This window comes from Dendrobium catenatum, unplaced genomic scaffold, assembly GCF_001605985.2.
Source record: "Dendrobium catenatum unplaced genomic scaffold, ASM160598v2 fragScaff_scaffold_253, whole genome shotgun sequence".
Classification (NCBI taxonomy): Eukaryota; Viridiplantae; Streptophyta; class Magnoliopsida; order Asparagales; family Orchidaceae; genus Dendrobium; species Dendrobium catenatum.
In genome coordinates, this window is record NW_021318715.1 from 299,654 (window position 1) to 318,878 (window position 19,225).

At 32.5% G+C, this 19,225-nt stretch overlaps 2 protein-coding genes across 2 annotated transcripts in view; one reads left to right on the forward strand and one right to left on the reverse strand.

Annotated features, from left to right (window-relative positions):
• The window catches only part of LOC110099733 (DNA repair protein recA homolog 1, chloroplastic), a 15,298-nt gene extending 5,302 nt beyond the window's left edge, over positions 1–9,996 (forward strand). The window contains exons 6-13 of the mRNA XM_020826986.2: positions 7,038–7,123; positions 7,212–7,337; positions 7,424–7,528; positions 7,615–7,665; positions 8,540–8,602; positions 8,680–8,756; positions 9,299–9,371; positions 9,581–9,996. Coding sequence (XP_020682645.1) covers positions 7,038–7,123; positions 7,212–7,337; positions 7,424–7,528; positions 7,615–7,665; positions 8,540–8,602; positions 8,680–8,756; positions 9,299–9,371; positions 9,581–9,682 — 683 coding nt within the window. The 3' untranslated portion in view covers positions 9,683–9,996. The remainder of the gene's footprint in view (positions 1–7,037; positions 7,124–7,211; positions 7,338–7,423; positions 7,529–7,614; positions 7,666–8,539; positions 8,603–8,679; positions 8,757–9,298; positions 9,372–9,580) is intronic.
• A 692-nt stretch (positions 9,997–10,688) lies between these two features.
• LOC110099729 (vacuolar protein sorting-associated protein 2 homolog 2) lies at positions 10,689–18,573 on the reverse strand. Its single transcript, XM_020826980.2, has 11 exons — positions 18,351–18,573; positions 18,096–18,140; positions 17,580–17,614; positions 17,440–17,490; positions 17,143–17,247; positions 16,979–17,050; positions 16,788–16,859; positions 11,746–11,826; positions 11,573–11,608; positions 11,418–11,479; positions 10,689–10,971 (listed from the first exon to the last, which is right to left on the reverse strand). The coding sequence occupies exons 1-11, from the start codon at positions 18,382–18,384 to the stop codon at positions 10,902–10,904; spliced, it is 663 nt and encodes a 220-aa protein (XP_020682639.1). The 5' UTR covers positions 18,385–18,573; the 3' UTR covers positions 10,689–10,901.
• Between the last annotated feature and the right edge of the window lie 652 nt (positions 18,574–19,225).

Here is a 19,225-nt window from a genome sequence, read left to right on the forward strand (position 1 = left end):
TGCTATAATATTTAGAATTAATTAAAATATATTAACAAGTTAAAAATTTAAAGTTGATTAGAATTTACTTAAACATTTAAAATATTTATTGTATTTTTATCAAAATAATTTTAAATATTTTAAATATATTATTATTTTTATACTCAATAGTATATAAATAGATCCAAAATATGTTTTTTCTTTCACACATATTCACTCTTTAAATTTTAATTGATATATATTTAATATATTTTATTAATTTATAAACTTTTAAATAATATTAAAATACGATTACTAAATTATTTAAATTAAATAATATTAAAATGCGTTACTAAAGATAAGACTAAAGAGAGAGTTGAAGGTAAAATTGAATTATGGAGGTCAGCCTTAGAGTAAAGGTTTTCATTTGAGTAGATCTAAATTGAATATATGAAATGTAATTTTAATAATAATAAATCTAGTGGGGGAATGGTGACTTTTTGCAATCAATTCTTTAATAAAAGCACACATTTTCGATATCTTGGGTCTATTGTTCACGGGCTTGTTATGTGCTAGAAAAGTCGCTCTCAAACTTAAGGGGAAATTCTATAAGATGGTAGTGAGATCTGTGATGATTTATGTGTATGTATTTTTTATTGGTCGAGTAAAATTTGTAAGGAGAAAGCATTTTATTCTTTTACATAGATTGTCTCTCTTTATATGTATACATACAAACACACTATAGAAGGCTTTGCACAATAAAGTATCAAATCACATGCTTCACATAAGAAGCGTAATAATATTAAAAGAAAAAAATATTATTTATAACAAAATAAATGGCCTACGTCATTAATATTTGCCATTAAACATTAAAACCACTAATAAAAGAACAAACAAAACATTGTTAAGAACATAAAACGCTTATAATAATTTTTAGTTTGAAAAGAAAAAAAAATAAAAAATTGAATTTATAGTTGGACCAACAAAGTAAAAGGCTTGGAACCATTTGCATTAGCCATATAATTTGAACAAGGAAGAGATGACATATTTAGATGTTAGGACTACGAGTAGAAATTGAGCAACTTGAGAGTTTTGGTGGATGAGGAATAAATATCAAAAAAGCATTAGGCCAAGATGCTAGCTTACACAACTACGAGGCGTTGGATGAGTGTAAAGCTTATGCGAAGAAATAGAATCAATAGGGCTTTAAAACAATCATGCAAAAATGATCAAGAAAATTGAGTTTGTGCCTTTGGAAAGATGTTCAACAAAGATAATGCAGTAAGAAAAACCTGCGGCTCCTAGTGGATTTACTTCGAAAGTTATGTAACACCCTAGAATTAAATTTGGAAGAATTGTTTATTTTATCTTCTTAATTAATCAACCATAGCTTTCATAAATCATCACAATAATAAATATATATCTAGTGAAAGTAACTAACAATCATATGCCTTGAAATATTTTATTATATTCCTAATATCAATATGCAATAGCCAAGAGATCAATACAATTATTACTCTATCACAAACTCCTGACTACAAAATGATAAGGGAGAATATAAATAACATAAAAAAATACTTAAAGATTTCTCCAATCTCACTTCAATTGGTCATAACCCATTCTCATATAATTATATTAATTATTATTTTATTATTTTATTTAAAACATCTTAAGCCACTTAACATGAAAATTCCTTTTGTTCCTTCATTTTGCTAGAAATATTTGGCTAACAGAGAATGAGATTTGGGAATTAAGAGAGAAAAGTGAGGAGAGAGAAAAAAAACCTAAGTTTTGGAGGTTGCAAAGCAACTTTTGGCAGTCGGTCCTATTGGGAGAGTCACTCATTTCACTATAAGGAACCATTACCCAATTTTTTATTTTAATAATTTTGTGTTTTCAATATTTTTCTGATCAATTTTGTATTTTAGTTACTGAAAAATGAGGATAATTTTGTATTGGTAAAATTTTCACTTCATAACTTTTGGTATGTGATAAATCTTGTCAATATGAACATTTTGACTAGAATATATTGAATTTTTACTGGTTAAATTAGAAGATATGATTTTTTTTGGAGTAATGCATAATAGATAAATTTGATAGATTTTCTTGTATTTATAGTTTCTACATCTCACACATGATATTGATTTACATTGCATGAAAAAGATTGTATTTGTACGTAAGCAAGGAAGGCTTGATATTAACACTATGATGAGTACATGTTGGCTATTAAAATATAATACCTTGTGCAAGAGGGTGGGCTGACAGACTTTCCTTTAAATAAAAGGTTGGTGGTGTAATCCTAGTTATAGTCTGTAACCAACTGACTGAATTACGCCAACACATAGAGGGTGACGACTCTTAAATAATTATTAAAAGCCACCTATGAAAATAAATGATTAATAAAAAAATGAATTATAAGATGAGATTGACAGATTGATAGTTATGACAGATAATAGATGTATGGAAGAAAACACCACATTAAAGCTGGATGTCTGGATTGTCCTGCCTTGCTTTACATTAAAGAATTGATAGATAGAACTAAAAAAATTATACTAGCATTAATTTTGATACATCATAGCATAGCATACTAGCATGGCTTATTGGATGATTTTATTGATCATATTGATATTGTTATTAAATTTTGACATTTTTATTGCTCATATTAAGTGATGATTGATATTGATTAGAACTGAGCATGCATATTGATTCTCTTGTCTTGCATTGAAAGTAGTGACTGAATTTTGGTAACTTGCTGGCCTTTTATACTCATTATGTGAATTTTTATGATTTTAGGTCAGGGAAGGGGTCAGGACCAGTTAGAGTGAGGTTTTAGTGATCTTTAGGATTTTTTGTGTTTATATTCTCCATTATTATTTTATAGTTAGAATTTTGTGATAGAGTAATAATTATATTTATCTCTTCGCCATTATATATTAATTTTACGAATAATAAAATATTTTGAGATGTATGATTGTTAGTTGATTTCATTATATATATATATTTATTATTGTGATGATTTATAGAAGCTCGGGTTGATTAATTAAGAAGATAAAATAAATAATTTTTTCAAATTTGATTATGAAGTGTTAAAAGTTCATACAAAGAAGCCGCTAGGGCTTGGAAGATGGCGACTTGAAAAAAATCACGTGAAGTCGATTAGGGTGTACGGGATAAGTATGAGTAGTATCAGCTTAAGATGTGGAAATTCATTGAACTCTAAGGTTTTGGGACTTGAGGCTTGATTGAATCAAAGCTAAGTTGTAGGGCTTTTGTGTGTGTGTGTGAGAGAGAGAGAATCCAATATGTTTGATTGAGTCAAAAAAGAGAGCGGAGAGAGAGCCATTGCTAAAATGTCTTTTAGACGTAATGTAAAAATATAATCTATAGATTCCATATCGCTAAAAGCTCTTTCGCCATCTTCGACGACGTTTCTTATTGTATTGGAAGTCAGGATAGGTTGACGCATTCCCTGTTGGATCGGAAGTCAAGACAATTCGACAACGTTCTTCCTATTGGATCGGAAGTAACAATGGGAGCTTGGCTCGCTACGATATTAGCCATCATTCTCCCATTTCACGTGCTTTGCCGATAATTTTATTGAATAAAAAAATTAGAGAAAATCTAATAATTTTTGTTGTATTTGATGGATTTAAAATTTTGTTCTAAGTGATTTAGGGCCTCAATAAAGTTTCCTATTATATACTAGCTAAAAATGAAGTCCATATTATAACAAACTTTATTATGTTTACTTAGCATACTGTAGGTAAAGTAGGTATAAGTAGTGAAGGCCAACCTTATTAAACTCATCCATCTTTGAGTCAAAAAATTATTATATACTTAATGAGTTTCCATATTTTATGTTCTTAACTTGTTATTGCTTGGTTTTGTCGAGGATAATCAGAAGTAAAGATAAAATCACATCGGGTCATAGGAAGGACCCAACGTCGAAATTGTTAGGAAATACTTAAAGATCTTAAGTGAAACCTAACGATCTTGACAAAAACAACGAGAACGATCAATCAATCCAAAGGAAAAACCAAAAAATTGTAATTTTATTACGATAATCAAACCAACGGAAGAAAAATAACAAGATACAATTGATCCTATTTTCGAGAGAATGATCTATCTTTCCCAAATCTCTAGACGCCGCTAGAGCCCAAAAATTTAAACCTAAGAGATATCAAATTTTAGCCAAATTCAAGATGTCCTAACCCTAGGAAAACAAATTATTTAATGCATGCAATTCAGAAGGAAATCTCTAAACAGCCCCTACTTTGAAATTACCCTCCCAACTCCCTAAAAAATCCTTCCTAAATAGCTTCCTTGGACCTGGTGGCTTAAGCGACACGTACAGTAGAGGCGGAACTTCCGCCTCTGTTTCGCCTGGGCCGCGTGAGCTGATCTAACATAACATATCAATGAAGTTTATGTGGGAGGCAGGGACAAGTCGTATGTATATTTGAAATACAACTACTGTGAGAAAGTGGTGAAAGGTGGTGTGAGTAGAATGGAGCACCTATCTGGATCACACAAAAATGTCGCACCACGTGTCAAAGTGTCTGATACCATTAGGGAGGAGATTTATCAAAAAAAAAAAAAAAAAAAGTCGTTAATGTTAAAGCACCTGGCATAGTGACAATTTGATGCAGAGTTGATGTAGGCTCCTACTATGAGAACGAGCGCAGCGGTCGGGATTCATCTTCTTCATTATAACCAATCACCTCTAGGGGTGCAAAGGGTTTCATGCATCAGTGAATCGAATCCCTTGCACCCCTAGAGGTTATAAGTTGCAATGAAGAAGATGAATCACAACTGCTGCGCTTGCTCCCGTTGTAGGAGCCCACATCAACTATGTCATCAAATTGTCTCTATGTTAGGTGCTTTGACATTACTGATTTATTTTTGCATGTCTTGATCTTTTCCCTTACGGTATCAGGCATTATGACACATGGTGCGACATTTTTATGTGATATGATTAGGTGCTCCTTCATCCTAGTCACACCACTTTTTTTACAATAGTTACATTTCAAATATACGTATTACTTTTCTCTACCTCCCACATTAACTCTAGTATTATTTTTCCACGTTGGGTCCTTATGACTCGACGTGATTTTATCTTTGCTTCTGACCATCTTCTATAAAACCCTACAATAACAAGCTAAGAATATAAAATATTAAAACTCATTTAATATATATGAATTCCTTGAGGCAAAGATGATTGAGTTTAATATGGTTGGTTTCACTAATTATACATAATTTATCTAAAGTATGTTAAGTAAACATAGTAGAACTTGTTATTATATTGACTTAATCTATAATTAGTATATAATAGGAAACCTTATTGATGCCCTAAATTACCTAGAACAAAATTTTAAATCTATCAAACACGCAAAAAAAAAAGAATCTCTAATTTTATTTTTTTTAAATGCAATAAGATTAGGTACCTACTCAATCGGTGAAACACGTGAAAGGGGTGATCGTTGTAGAATTGTATTGACTTCTGATCCAATAGGCAACATTGTCGAACTGTCTTGACTTGATCCAACAGGGAATGTCATCAAAGAAGGCGAAGAAGATTTTAGGAAATCGTTCAAAACTCTACCTTAAATGCAACAAATGAAGTCGAATAACACATCATGACGGAATGAGGTTTGCTTGACTTAGGTTTAAGTTTTAAAAGATAAATTTATTTGTTTTTTAGGCGAGTGCCTTACAGAAATGAGACAAGGTGCGCCTCAAGTACATTAGAGGCATGCCTTACGTAGCCTGCTTAAGGTGCCCTTCTCGACGCATTCCGGGTGAGAATAGCGCTGAGGCGCACCTCTAATTGCGCAATTTAAAGATTTAGTACAAGATGAAGATTTGAATGTTGATTTTTTTGATGGTGATAGAAATAGAGAATCTACATCCACCACAATCCAAGCACAAAAAGAACAAAATGGAAAAGGCATATAAAAATTATTTTGTTAAAACTTATTTATTTTGAAGTATTACTCATCTTTATATTGATGAAAAATATTTAGGAAAGAGAAAAGCGATTGATATAGAGGAAAAAGAAGCAGATTGTGAGACATCGGACTCCACAGATGATTAGGCAAGGGAGACAGAAATTCATTATGATGATGATTCAAATAAAGACCTCTTTAGTGATGACAGTGCTGATGATTTCTTTGTTGCTATGCCATTGCTTTTCTTAAAAAAAATCAAATGTCAAGATAGAATTTTGAGTTGAACTATATTATATGTTGTTTTATATTGTGATGTTTGGATTTCAATTCTATTTCACATAATTTATTATTTGCCAATTTATATTTTTTGTATTTTTGTGCTTCATATATATGACAATTTATTTCTTTTGTCATATGTTAATAAATTATTTGGTTATTATACCAAAAAAAAATCTTCATTTTTTCTTTACGTAATTTTTTAAATTTTGAGACTTATGCCTCACCTCACAGATGGAAAATGTCTCAATACCCAATTGCATAATTTTAAACCTTGGTCTTTACAACTAAAACACCCTCCCTCCCTCCCTCCCTCCCTCTTCATGGTTTGAGAATTCAGAGTTGGATTTATATCTATGGTGTCCTTACCTACCTTATATTTCTTAGTATGACTATCTTCATTTGTTTTTTAAGCTCAATGTACTTGAATGTTCCATATTGTCAATGCTCATATTTACCTTTTTCTTTAATCTCTGTCAATTATTTGAGTAACTTTGTACATCTGTAGTTTCAAAGCCTACTCATATGAATGGCAATATCTAGTATTTATCCTTTATTAATCTTTTACAGAATATGTACTTTCATGGCATCTTTTTTTGTACTATCATTTACCCATGTACTTGCTCGGATACATCATTCTTATTAATTTTTTGGTGAATATAAAACAGTGGAGTTTAGTTGCTTGTTCTTGTATATCGTAAATGTGAAATCTCAAATGTTTTTTTTTTTATCTCAAATGCTAATTTAATGGTTGAGCGGGGGCAAAGGGGACTGCAATCAATCATGTGATGTATATAACTTAGAAAGGGTTGATAAGACATGCTAATATGTTTCACTGCAATTCCTTTATCTCAGTTGCGGATCGCATGTGCAGATCTGGAGCAATAGATCTCATATGTGTTGATTCTGTGTCAGCTCTAACGCCGAGGGCCGAGATTGAAGTAAGTTCATTATTAATGTTCTTCGCCTCACCCTCCACCTATGCGGTCCTCATTGATCAATGTACATCTGTTGCAATATTTGGAATAGGGAGAGATAGGAATGCAACAAATAGGCCTGCAAGCTCGCTTGATGAGTCAAGCTTTGCGCAAAATGTCAGGGAATGCCTCAAAAGCTGGTTGTACCCTCATATTTTTGAATCAGATAAGATACAAGGTTTTATCTGCCTGCTTCATTCAAGATCTAACTATCGTTTTGTGATTCTACAGAATTGTAACCCTTTTTTTATTGGATTTGACAAGATTGGGGTTTTCTATGGCAATCCTGAAGTTACCAGTGGTGGCATTGCTTTGAAATTTTTTGCTTCACTTCGCCTTGAGATCCGTCCAATCGGGAAGATAAAATCTGTGAGCTTGAAGAAGCTTTCTTTTGCTTTTAACTATGTTTACTTCCCAAGATTCTTGTGTCAACTCATATCCCTCTTATAATGAAGGGGGATGAAGATATTGGAGTCAGAGTTCGTGTAAGAGTTCAGAAAAGCAAAGTATGTAATACTATTCTCTTTCTATTTTAAAGTGAATGTATTATTACACTGACTCACCTTCCTAAGTATTCAAGCACCCCTTTGTCAGTATCAATGGCATTCATTTGTCAATGTTGTAGAGCCTTTTAAAAAATATTTATTAAATTCATATTTATTAATGTGTTTAGAGAAAAATGTCAAAATGGGCTTTTTACTATTTTTATTTGACTATATTGATCCCAAGAATATAATGTGTTCAATTTAGTCTATTGATTTGTCAAATATGATAAAAAAGTCTCTCAATTAGATTATTTTGATTCAAATTTGATGAGTTGATAGCCTATTTTGAATCAAATTTGAAGAGTCAAAGCATTAAATTAGATACATTAGATAGTTCGAAGTTTAAGCGACCACTATAAATAATTTAGGAATCATTTTGACATTTTTCTCAATGTTGTCATGCTTGAGGTTTAAATTTTGAACCTGGATATTAGTATGATCATTGCATGTTGGTGTTAAACTTTATCATGCTTCAAATTAAAGAAGTGGTTATTACAACTAAAAGAAAGCATATACTATAATTATTGCTCATTAGAGTTTTAAATTTTGATGAAGGCTTCGTTTGGGATAGCTTTCTAAAACGAATTTTTAGTAAAAAAATTCTAATTAAAAATTTTTTTAACTAAAATTTTGTTTTAGAAAACATTAAGAAAGCTTTTCCAAACGAACCCAAAGTCTGCATAGGGGTTGTTATTTATGTATTTTATGATGGGTTAATACATGAATTGTTTGCTGTTTATTATTATGATTTTGTTGATAAATGAATTGGTAGGTGATAACTTAAATATTAAACTTATGCTTCTTACAAAGGTTGTTATTTTTGTCTTTAATTCAGGTGTCCAGGCCCTATAAGCAAGCAGAATTTGAGATCATATTTGGGGAGGGAGTCGGCAAACTGGTATTGTGGAATTTGCGTTCCAATTTCAGCCTATTGATTATTATAATGAATAATTCTACTGATGACTTGAACTTCAGGGTTGTGTTTTAGATTGTGCTGAAACAATGGATGTTGTAGCAAAGAAGGGTTCATGGTATAGCTATGGAGATCAAAGGTCACATTTTGTACTTTTTGCACAGATTACTTGTAAATTTCCTTGCCACATATTTAGGCTTCGTTTGGGACGGCTTTCTTACTGTTTTGCTTCTTAGTACAAAAATTTTTTTGAACTAAAAAAATTTATACTAAAAATTGTTTTAGAAGGCAGTAAGAAAGCTGTACCAAACGAAACTTTAATCAAATTAGTGTAGATCAACATTTCTTAATATATGTGCCCCATCATATTTTTTATCATTCCTTAAAGTTATGTTGCCTTTTCTAGATGAAGAAATGTATCAAAATGTACTTATTTGGAGAGAATTATCTGCAGGTTTTCTTGTAACTTGGTTTTAGCATTTTAGCCTTACTGAAAGACCACAGATCTCATAAACCCGTTAAAAACCTCACTTTGGTATTGTTGAGAATCTACATAAAACCTGACTATTCTATTTATTTATACCTTTTTATGCATTGAAAACAACAATCACAATTTTCTGTATTTTTTTTTTTTCATCAAATCTCCAGCATCTTATTGTTTCTTCTATAATTTTTTAATAGACTCGGACAAGGCAGGGACAAGGCTCTGCAATTTCTCAGAGAAAACCCTCTTATCTTCACTGATATTGAAAAGGTATAATAACCTCATTCTGCAGAAAATTTTAATCTTCCAAAATTCATTTCTCATTAGTGATTCACGCTTCTTTAAGAAAGCTGCTTTAAGAAGCAGAAACAAAGCCGCCCCCAAACGGAGCTTTAGGCTTCATTTGACATAATTTTTTTTTATTATTTTCTAAAGCAGCTTTTTATTTCTTATGATTTCTTATGGATTGTTATCTGTAGGCTGTTAAAGCTGTAATGACAGAAGGAAGCAAGCATATGAGCTTCATAGCCTATGGCGAGTCGCCGAATTTTGATGATGAAATTAAGCATGGTGAGAGATGACATGAGATCGGGGCGATGCCGCGGCTGTGCCGGCTTCTGCAACTTTTCTGGTAATTTTATAAATTGTGTGCCATGGCTTGCTTGGCACAGTGGCTGGAAGAGGTATTTTCTCTCTTTTGCAGTTGCTATGTGGAGGAGATGAGTTTGCTAATTAATGAACTCTATTTGAAGCAGTTTCTCTTCAGCTTGATTTTGTGGTGTAGCAGAGATAAAAGGGGTTGATTGTGAGCTCTATTGAAAGTGCTATTGCTACATTTGGCCTTTTTTAATTTAATCATTGATTAACTTTCATAATTAACCAGATTATTATGATACAGCTCAACATTAATAAATTTAATCTCATGTGTGATTGCAGTAATAAAAAAATTATGAAATGTTTTTTTTTTATTTTTACTTTTCAAGGAAAGGGTTACTTCATTTATGTAGGTTCAAAATCTTCAGCTTGTTCAAATTAAAATTTCAATGGAAAAAAAAGTTATTCAAAATAAGTTTTAAATTCCATTTAGGTTGCTCTATTTTATAATTGAAGAAAATCATGATTTAACTAAAATTTATATCAGGAAGTTCTTTCACCTCAAGAACTATTTTAGTTAAAATAGATTATAAATTATTAGATTTATTTAAATAAATTAAATGAATAATCAATCAAATTTTATGTTAAATTTATCTCAAATAAATTTAACAATTATTAAATCCATTCTAACCCCCTTTTTTTAATTCAAGAACCTTGGTTTCAATCTATAAAAGAACTGATAATATGTAAAATAAATTCCAACAAATACCAAAAGGGGAATTTAGGATTGGTTTGGGATAATTTTTTATTATTTTTTTTAAATCAATTTGTTAGTATAAATTTTATGATTAGAATTTTTTATATCAAAAAATTGCATTAGAAAAAAAAAAAAACTGTCCCAAATAAGCCCTTACATTCATATCATTGAATTCTTAAATATTTACATAAGCACCTTAATCTCTAAATTATATAAAAAATACCATCAACATTATCTTATCTAAAACAAAATATTATCACTCAATAATATGTATGTAAATCCCATTGCAGAAAAATATAAATATTTCTCAATTCTTCAATGATTTCGCAAATGCATACCATACAAAGATGCATCTATTTCTAGGAAGAAACATCCAAAGAATACAAAGAAACTGAAGCGTTAATATTAAACAGGCAAATTCATGCAGAACTTCGATGATCATTATTCAGTCAGGCTCGCCGTAAGGATGCCAACCTCTTCTCCAAATCATCAATCTCATCAGTTTCCGGTGCTACAGTTCTGCCATATGTGGATCTTTTCAGTAAAATCACAAAGAAAGCATTACGCTACACAAAAAGGTTAAGAATCATATCATAATATGGAATACATTTCCATTCATATAAAATGCGAGAATTTATTCTGTATGGAAATCGAACACAGAGAACTGCCTGGATTATCTCTATGAAAAGTAAAAGCACAATACACTGCACATTTATTGTTCACTACTGCGCTTTTATTGTTCATAGAGATAAAACCGAACAATTCTCTGCGTCTGGTCTCTACACTTAATAATCTCTTATGAAATGCACGTATGCGCATCACTAATGCACAAAAATCTATAAAATTTGAAAACTTTTGAAATTATAGTTGGGGAGTGTTTGCAGTAAACAAAAATTGCAATCTATACAAGGAATGGGATTTGATTGATTGTTATCGTGTTCAAGTTTATAAAATAGGAATATTACCTTGCAGCATTATCGACCTTCTTATTATTCACTGCAATGCGACCTTTAGGAGCAACTGACAGCTGAAGAAGGTAAAAAGCAAATAACTATATTCAGCTTACTCTCACTTTGATGAATATAAACCGTATGAAAACTCTTGTAAAACAGAATGGTACCTGTGATGCAATGTCCACGCCAATCTCATCCAGGACCTAAACATCATAAATCAGGATTAAATCAAATCAAAACTATGCTATTTTAAAATAACATTTAAAAGCAAATAACCATTACTCTTCCAACTGTTTTCACAGGAAGAAAAGTTACTTCTGCGAATATCTTTAAAAATTACCTGGTTGGTTAGCTCCTCTGTTTCCTCTTCTGCTTCATCTTTATCCAATGTTTCATCAATTGCCTCTGACATCATTTCAAGCTGAAAGAAGAGTAGATTCACTATATTCAGATATTCTATTGTTTTAATTCAATAAATTATATATTAAAAAAAAGATATTAAAGGTTTGGTAAACATGACAGATATGGACGTGCATCACACCCTTGACACTAGCTTAATTAAACTTTGAAATCAAAGATTCATATAATAGGAAAGTGCATTCAACAACACTCTAAGATAATCCCCTCCACCGAACCAAGATTTTTCTTCAATTTTATAGATCATGTTTCCTTAAGCACCGACAAGCCTAAAAATATTAACCCTAAACTGGAAATATATATATATATATATAGGCACTTCAACCATGTGGTTAACTATTCCTATCAACCACGAGACTCTGGGATATGGTTCCTGTACAATACAAGGATTAATTCTGATTAAACAGCAATTCATTATAGCCATTCATTTCACTCGAAAGTATGAGTTTGTTATATTTCAACATTTTAAATGCCACGCCTTGTTAAGATGAACCACAATATTTGGGAAATACTTTGAATCCTACCAACTAATTCATTCTGGAAAGACAAATTTTGTTGCAATCATACATCAATAGTTATGCCCATTCATCCAATACTTTCAACTCTTAGTAACCTGTTAGGCCACTTGGCCAAGTGACCTTGAGCACAAACTTACTGTGAAGAAGCAGGTCCATGAGTTCATAAAGATTTGACTATGATACCAAAACCATTAGACAGAGAGAGCTCAGATCTATCTGACGCTTCAAATACTCTAGTGTTGAGTTCTCACCTTTTGGCCACTTACATATGCAACTGATTTGTAAGAGGTAGTTTCGGCAAGCAGCCTTAGGTTTTGTTTGGGACGACTTTCTTTCTGCTTCTTAAAGCAGCTTTCTAGTATGAAAATTTTAATTTTTGTACTAAGAAGTTGCTTTATGAAGCAGTAAGAAAATCGTCCCAAATGAAGGCTTAGTTAGCTCTCTATTCTTTAGCACGAATCAAATCTCTTGGCTATATGGCACATTCATATAGCTCATAGGATTTGGTGTCAATAATCGACGAGGTAGTTTTAAACACCTAGATTTGGGTATGAAGAACTATGAACTTGAACATGAGGGCGTCTTGCATCAACAAGAGAGTTAGCTTGTGGTGTACTCTGAATTTAGCCAATTTCAATGAGGTTTGAACACATAAAAATGAACTATGAAGTGAATTTGAAATTCACCAAAATTTTACTCTGCATATTTTTTCATGAAACAATACACCAAAATTCCTAAAGCTCCTGCCTTCAAAATATTTTACACTCACTGCTCATCACACAAAATAACTCCGAAAGCCAATATAAGCTAATGGCTCTTATTTTCTAAAATTAGTGCGGATTCATAGAGCTGGTGGGATACACCAGATACTCTTTCACTTCATAAGAACTTGACTCAGGTTCATTGATTGAAACATCATCTGGAGGGTGATATTCGTAGAGGTCTTAAACATTAAATGTAGGAAAGATGTTTAATTCAGGTGGTAGGGAAATACCATAAGCATTATCATATAATCTTTTAAGCAAATGGGAAGGGGCCTAATTCACACAAATTTAACTTAGGCTTTATTTGGGGCAGCTTTCTTACTGTCTTCTAAAGCAATTTTTTGGTACAAAAATTATTTAAACTAAGAATTTTTTACCAAAAAGCTACTTTAGAAGCAATAAGAATGTTATCCTAAACGAAACCTTAGAAAAAGTGCCAACTGGAAATCGATATTTTTGTATATAAATCATAACTAAATTGCACACATCGAACACTTTAAGCCTCGGTCATTTATCAGCTTGCTGATTGTAAGAATGAGCACGGGGCTAAAAAGTTTTTCCTTTACATTTTGGATCATGGAACCAAAATATGCGAGCAAATTCTTTTGGTTCTTTGCGCAAGTTTAGGTTAAACGGGCAAATCTATTACATGATTAGAGACTTTAGTGTAAACAATGCTGAATGAAGACTTGCCAGTGGATCGGTTTACCGTAAAATTGTATGCAGACTCTATGACTAAGTACCTCATCCCATTGCTTCAGCTATTCGCTCAGCAAATACCAAATCATACTAGTAAGTGTGTGATTTATAACTTTCATTTGACTGTCTATTTGAAGATAGTATGCTGAACTTAAAAGCAAATCAGTGTGCAGCTTCTTTATAGTTTCGCCAAAAGCAACTTAGAAAATTGACACCTTGATTGAACATGAGACTTCAAGGAATTCCATGTAATCGGATAATGTCCCTAAAACATTCGGGCAACATTAAGAACATCAAAAGTCATTTTGCAAGCTCAGAAATGCAGCATTTCTGAGAAACGATCCATTGCCACCATAACTAAATTGAATCCCCTATGGCCTTAAGCAATCATAAGACAAAGTGAAGACTCAGATCTTCCTAAAGCATCTCTGGAATGGAAAATGACGTGTACAAATCCATCTTTTGTGAGTTTACTTTATAATTTTGACAGGTGGAACACCTTGCTACATAACAATAGACATCTCGAGAAGCAGCTTCAACCAAAATAACCAAGCTTGCAACTGTGATAAGGTTTTGTCTCATTCAGCATGCCAGGCCAATCCTCCAATATGCATATCTTTAATCAACTGGGCTCAGAGGGATGTGTTTGGGGTGCACAACTGATTACTTTTGAACAAATAACCCTATTGTAATGTATAATTAGCAATTGGCGAGTTGAAGATGGAACATTTCCATAGCTCCACAAAATCGTCGTTAATGGCATACAGTTCCATTCTAGCCTCCATCCCAGTGATCAATGTGTAAACAGCAACAAAAAAGCTTGCTCTTCTAGTGTCTTATGCTTAAGCATAGAACTGAACTTTGGAATAAAAATAACCCACTGGTTATGCATATAGATCTTTTTTTTTTTATTGCAAAAACCATAATGATTTATGATCACAATATAGAACAAGTTCTTGGTGAATCAAGTAGTGCTTCCATTGCTCAAGGGAAAATGTGATGTACTAAGTGCACGATGAGGCCAAAGAGAACTTACATCGAGAATAAAGTTTGGGCATTTAGAAAATCAAAGTAATTTGAAGCGTGCACGCGCGAGCGCACACAAATATATATATATAGAGAGAGAGAGAGAGAGAGAGATGTATAGTGAGAAATAAAAATAATTGTTGGGTCTTGGCCTCTTGGGAAAATACTCAATCCTTCAATTATACTAAAAAAATCAAAGAATTCATTGGAATAATATCTGGTACAAACTAGAAGGAAAATTATCTCAAAAAACACCCAAATCTCTTCAATTACAAAAAAATGGGGGAAGAATTAATTGGCCACAACACAACTACTTAATGAGATAGGAGGATGAAAAGTTACATTGTTTTGAGGGGGCATTTTAGCAATTGCTCTCATAACATACATATAGTACAATATCAAATTGTGTTTTTTGTTTGTTTTTTTCTTGTGTGTGATGGAGTCTCTGTGCATGTGCATGAATGTGTTGGTAAGACAACCATGTATCTTTAAGGCAGGCATATAAATAGAATTTTTTAAAAAATAACAAACCCATGCGTAAATTGTACGAAACTATTGAGACCGGGGCACCCCTTTAACATTATATTTTAATGGCCTTACATAACAGTATCAGCATTCAGATACCAGGCCATACTTTGTTTGATGATTGCACATTCGAGACATTAGAGAGTTCTATGTACAAAACAAGATTCCAACAAAATAATAAGCAAAGGGGAAGAACTTCCGAACTGAGTAGAAGAAAAAATGCTTTTAACTTTAAGGTAGGCATGATTTTGCAAAATCACATGAGTGATTGGAGTGAAGAGTGGCATGTGGTGCAGTCAAATAGCTAATTACTAAAGGAGCCAAATAAGGGTGAACCTTGGTTATTATTTTATTTTATTTTATTATTTTTTTAATTTCTGGTAACTGAAGGGAAGTTCAACTAAGAAGTGCCCCCCGCACTCCCCCGCCAAAAAAATGCATTAACGAAATCAGTAGTCTTGCTCCGGCTAAATTATAGAGACAGAAGAAAGAATTGCAGAATAGAATCAGAAGATTCAAAACATAGGCAGGGAGCATAATTTTGAAGGATTAAATGGTATAAGCATTTGTTTAATACATTAATTCAAATTATGCAGATCTTAATCATAGCTAGATGGGATTCAAAGGGTGAAGCCGATTCAAAAAAGGACGCAGTTGATCATTAATTCCCTAATTTCCTTATGGTAGTGACAAGAGAACCCAAGAAAGACACAAAAATGGAGTTACTAGTATTGCACAGGCTGTATTATTCATAAAAAAAGGGGTTGATAAAAATAACTAAAATATAATTTAAAAAAGCTATTTCAAATGCCAAAAATTATGAACATTCATCTAATGCAGAATATGCAGATCTTCATCACAGCTGAAATGGGTTCATTGAAAGAAAATAAAAACTTTTTGGAGTGCTAAATATTATGAACATTTTTTAAATACAGTACAAGCGGAATCATAATACAGTTGGATAGAAGTCATAGGCCAATGTCAAAATTATCATATAAAAATTTACATAAGAAACAAGGCAATCTCAGCTAGTTAACATGCTAGTTTGATAACATAAGCTATTCATCAGTACACAAATCATATAGCACAATTATCATAGTGATCGGAATAATCTAAAAATATTGGCTACAGAAAGAAAATATTTTCTATTTAAAAGATTCATAATAAATAATGCAGATTATTTCTTCATGGTACAAATACGAGAACAAATAAGTTTTCTTTTTACTATCTAAAAGCATTCTAATCCTATATTAAAAAGTTTAGCAATGCAAATTTTTCAGTGCTTAAGCCATCACAGAAGAAAAGAAAAGCGGGTGTGTACATGCTAAAAATTTCAGGGAAATATTAATTTTCATAGGAACTTTAAAATGACCAAAAAACGACTAATATCACTGTAAAAGAACACACTCAAAAAAGATTTTAAGGAGTTCTACCGTCATGTCCATTTGGGTTGATTGTTTCTGAAATTCCTTCATTATTTTTGCCTGTTTTGCAGGCTCCATCTCCTGAAACAGAATAGCAATTTCTTATAAGCTGAAAATGTTGTGCAAAATTATGCCCTCATATCTAACTTGTATGCACCCCTCGTATACAATCTGAGCATTTATTATTATGCCATACATACCTTATTCATGGCAGCCATTGCTTTGCTTGCACCTTTCATCCCAGCAGAAACGGAAGTGCTTGCATGCATGGCCTGGGGAGTTGAATGAAATCATAAAATGTAGTTTTCGAAAAAAAGAACTAGCAAACATTAAGATGCATCCAATGAAATTCAATACTCCTTACTTGTGTGTGAGTAGCCACACCTCTTATTTGAGCACGGCTACCCTGCAAATTAGTGATTTGCTGCCTCAACCGTATGAGCTGACGAGCCAAGATCTTAGTAGCAGCCTGGAAAACAAGCTCAAAAAAGTATGAGAATATTTCTTAAATATTCTGAAATCACATAAGTTAGAAACTGCGAGCTACTCCAACAAAGAAACTTATCAAATAAAAGCATATCATTTGTGGCATTAAAATCCATTGTACCATAACAGAAAAATAAACTAAAATAAGCAAAAAAATAAAACTCAACAAATCCACCTCATTTCCAGTCTTGGCAGTCTGCTTTATCTCTGCAACCAGCTTCTTCTCCTGCAAGAATTCTCATAGAAGGTATCCTAATTAATACACTCAGATTGCCAAACGGTTCTCTTTTAAGCACAACTAATGAGATAGCAGACCTCTAACTGCAGAGATGCAATCTCTCGTTCAATGCCTGAAAGAACAAGTTGACATCAAAAACCTGATCTTCCTAAATTATTTAACACAAGTTTAAAATTGTACCAATCTCTGTAGTTTAACTCATAGATCACTCTTAAAAAAAATAAAATAGGGTCTAGAACATGCTATCTATCAAAAACCAGCAGTACATTTCGAAGAAAACAGTAAAATTCTTTCATAATCCCAGGCATTATCCTCATTACCCTTGTCCTAACAATATGGAACTAGATTCATTAAAAAGCTACTCTTCCCATCTATCCTCTTGACAGTGACATGAAATGTCAACTTTACTGTTTGCAAACTGCATGCATCTTGCTATTCTATCATTGATCTGCTAATTTCTTTCAGAATCCCTCAATATTAGACTGAATCTGCTGGCTTTTATTGCTTCATTGCAACTACAAATGAATTTAACTTGTCCTTAAAGCATCTGTAACGCAGGAAGCCAAAAAAAAAAAAGAGTAAAGGGAACTGACCTCTAGTGGCGACAGTCATTTCTCTTTTACTGTTCCTAAGAGCATCTGCAATGCATGAAATAAAACAACCAACACTATCAAAAGAGGCAAGGAAATCGAAATCAAGACAAATACGATCAAATCTCCCGAGAAAAATCTCAAACCAGCACAAATACACAATCTCCCGCCAATTAACAAGGAAAAGTGCAAGGAAAAACAAATTCAACGAAATATAACCTAAATTTGTCAAGCAAAACAAATAGTAAGAAATCTAACCCTTAGATGTGATTTTCTTCTTGAAGATGTTCATACTCGGCGCGTACTCGAGGATACTTCTGCCGGAGAAGTAATAATCTTGTAGCCAAAGAAGAATGCAAGCTTACTGAGGCTTAATTTAGGGTTTCGAGGCTTTGGGGTTCAAAATGGAAAAGCTTGGAAGCTGCCCGCTTGGTCCTCCAGTTAGAAGAAATAATTCGTTTACCGCTTACTGAAATAAACTATAGGTATTGTGTTCAAAAAATAATATTAAGAGCAATACAGATGGATAAGGGATAATCATTAAACTCACTTGTTGCATGGTAAGTGCACCATTTTTTTCAAGGGTTTATTTGGGGGATAGATTATTACGTGCGATATCGAATACATTTCGAGATCAATCAGGAAGCGTCACATCATTCAACATATTTTGCATTGCGTCATATGGCAGCTCCGAATTAACGTCTGAACGCGTTCAACTTTGGCACGTAATAATTTTTCGTATTTTGGATAACCCCAATATTTTTTAAAAGTGATTATAAGACTCTTGTGTGAAATATAATTTTTCTAATAGATATGAATATTTTAAATAAATATTTTTTTAAGAAGATTGAGCTGTTTACATGCTACTTTATTTCATGTTATTTATATATCTAACACTTAAAACTTTAATATTACATGTCTACCACTCATAGAACAAATATGAGTGCATGGAATGAATTATTAAAGTTTATAGGGTGGTATGGGTAGGGGTGTCAATATTTGACACGACACGAAAACCCGACCTAGAAAATTCGGTGTTGGACCTGACCCGATTTCAAAATGGGTCGGGTTCGGGTTCCCGAATTCGACCCGTTTGAAAAATGAGTCGGGTTCAGGTTGACCCGACGGGTTGC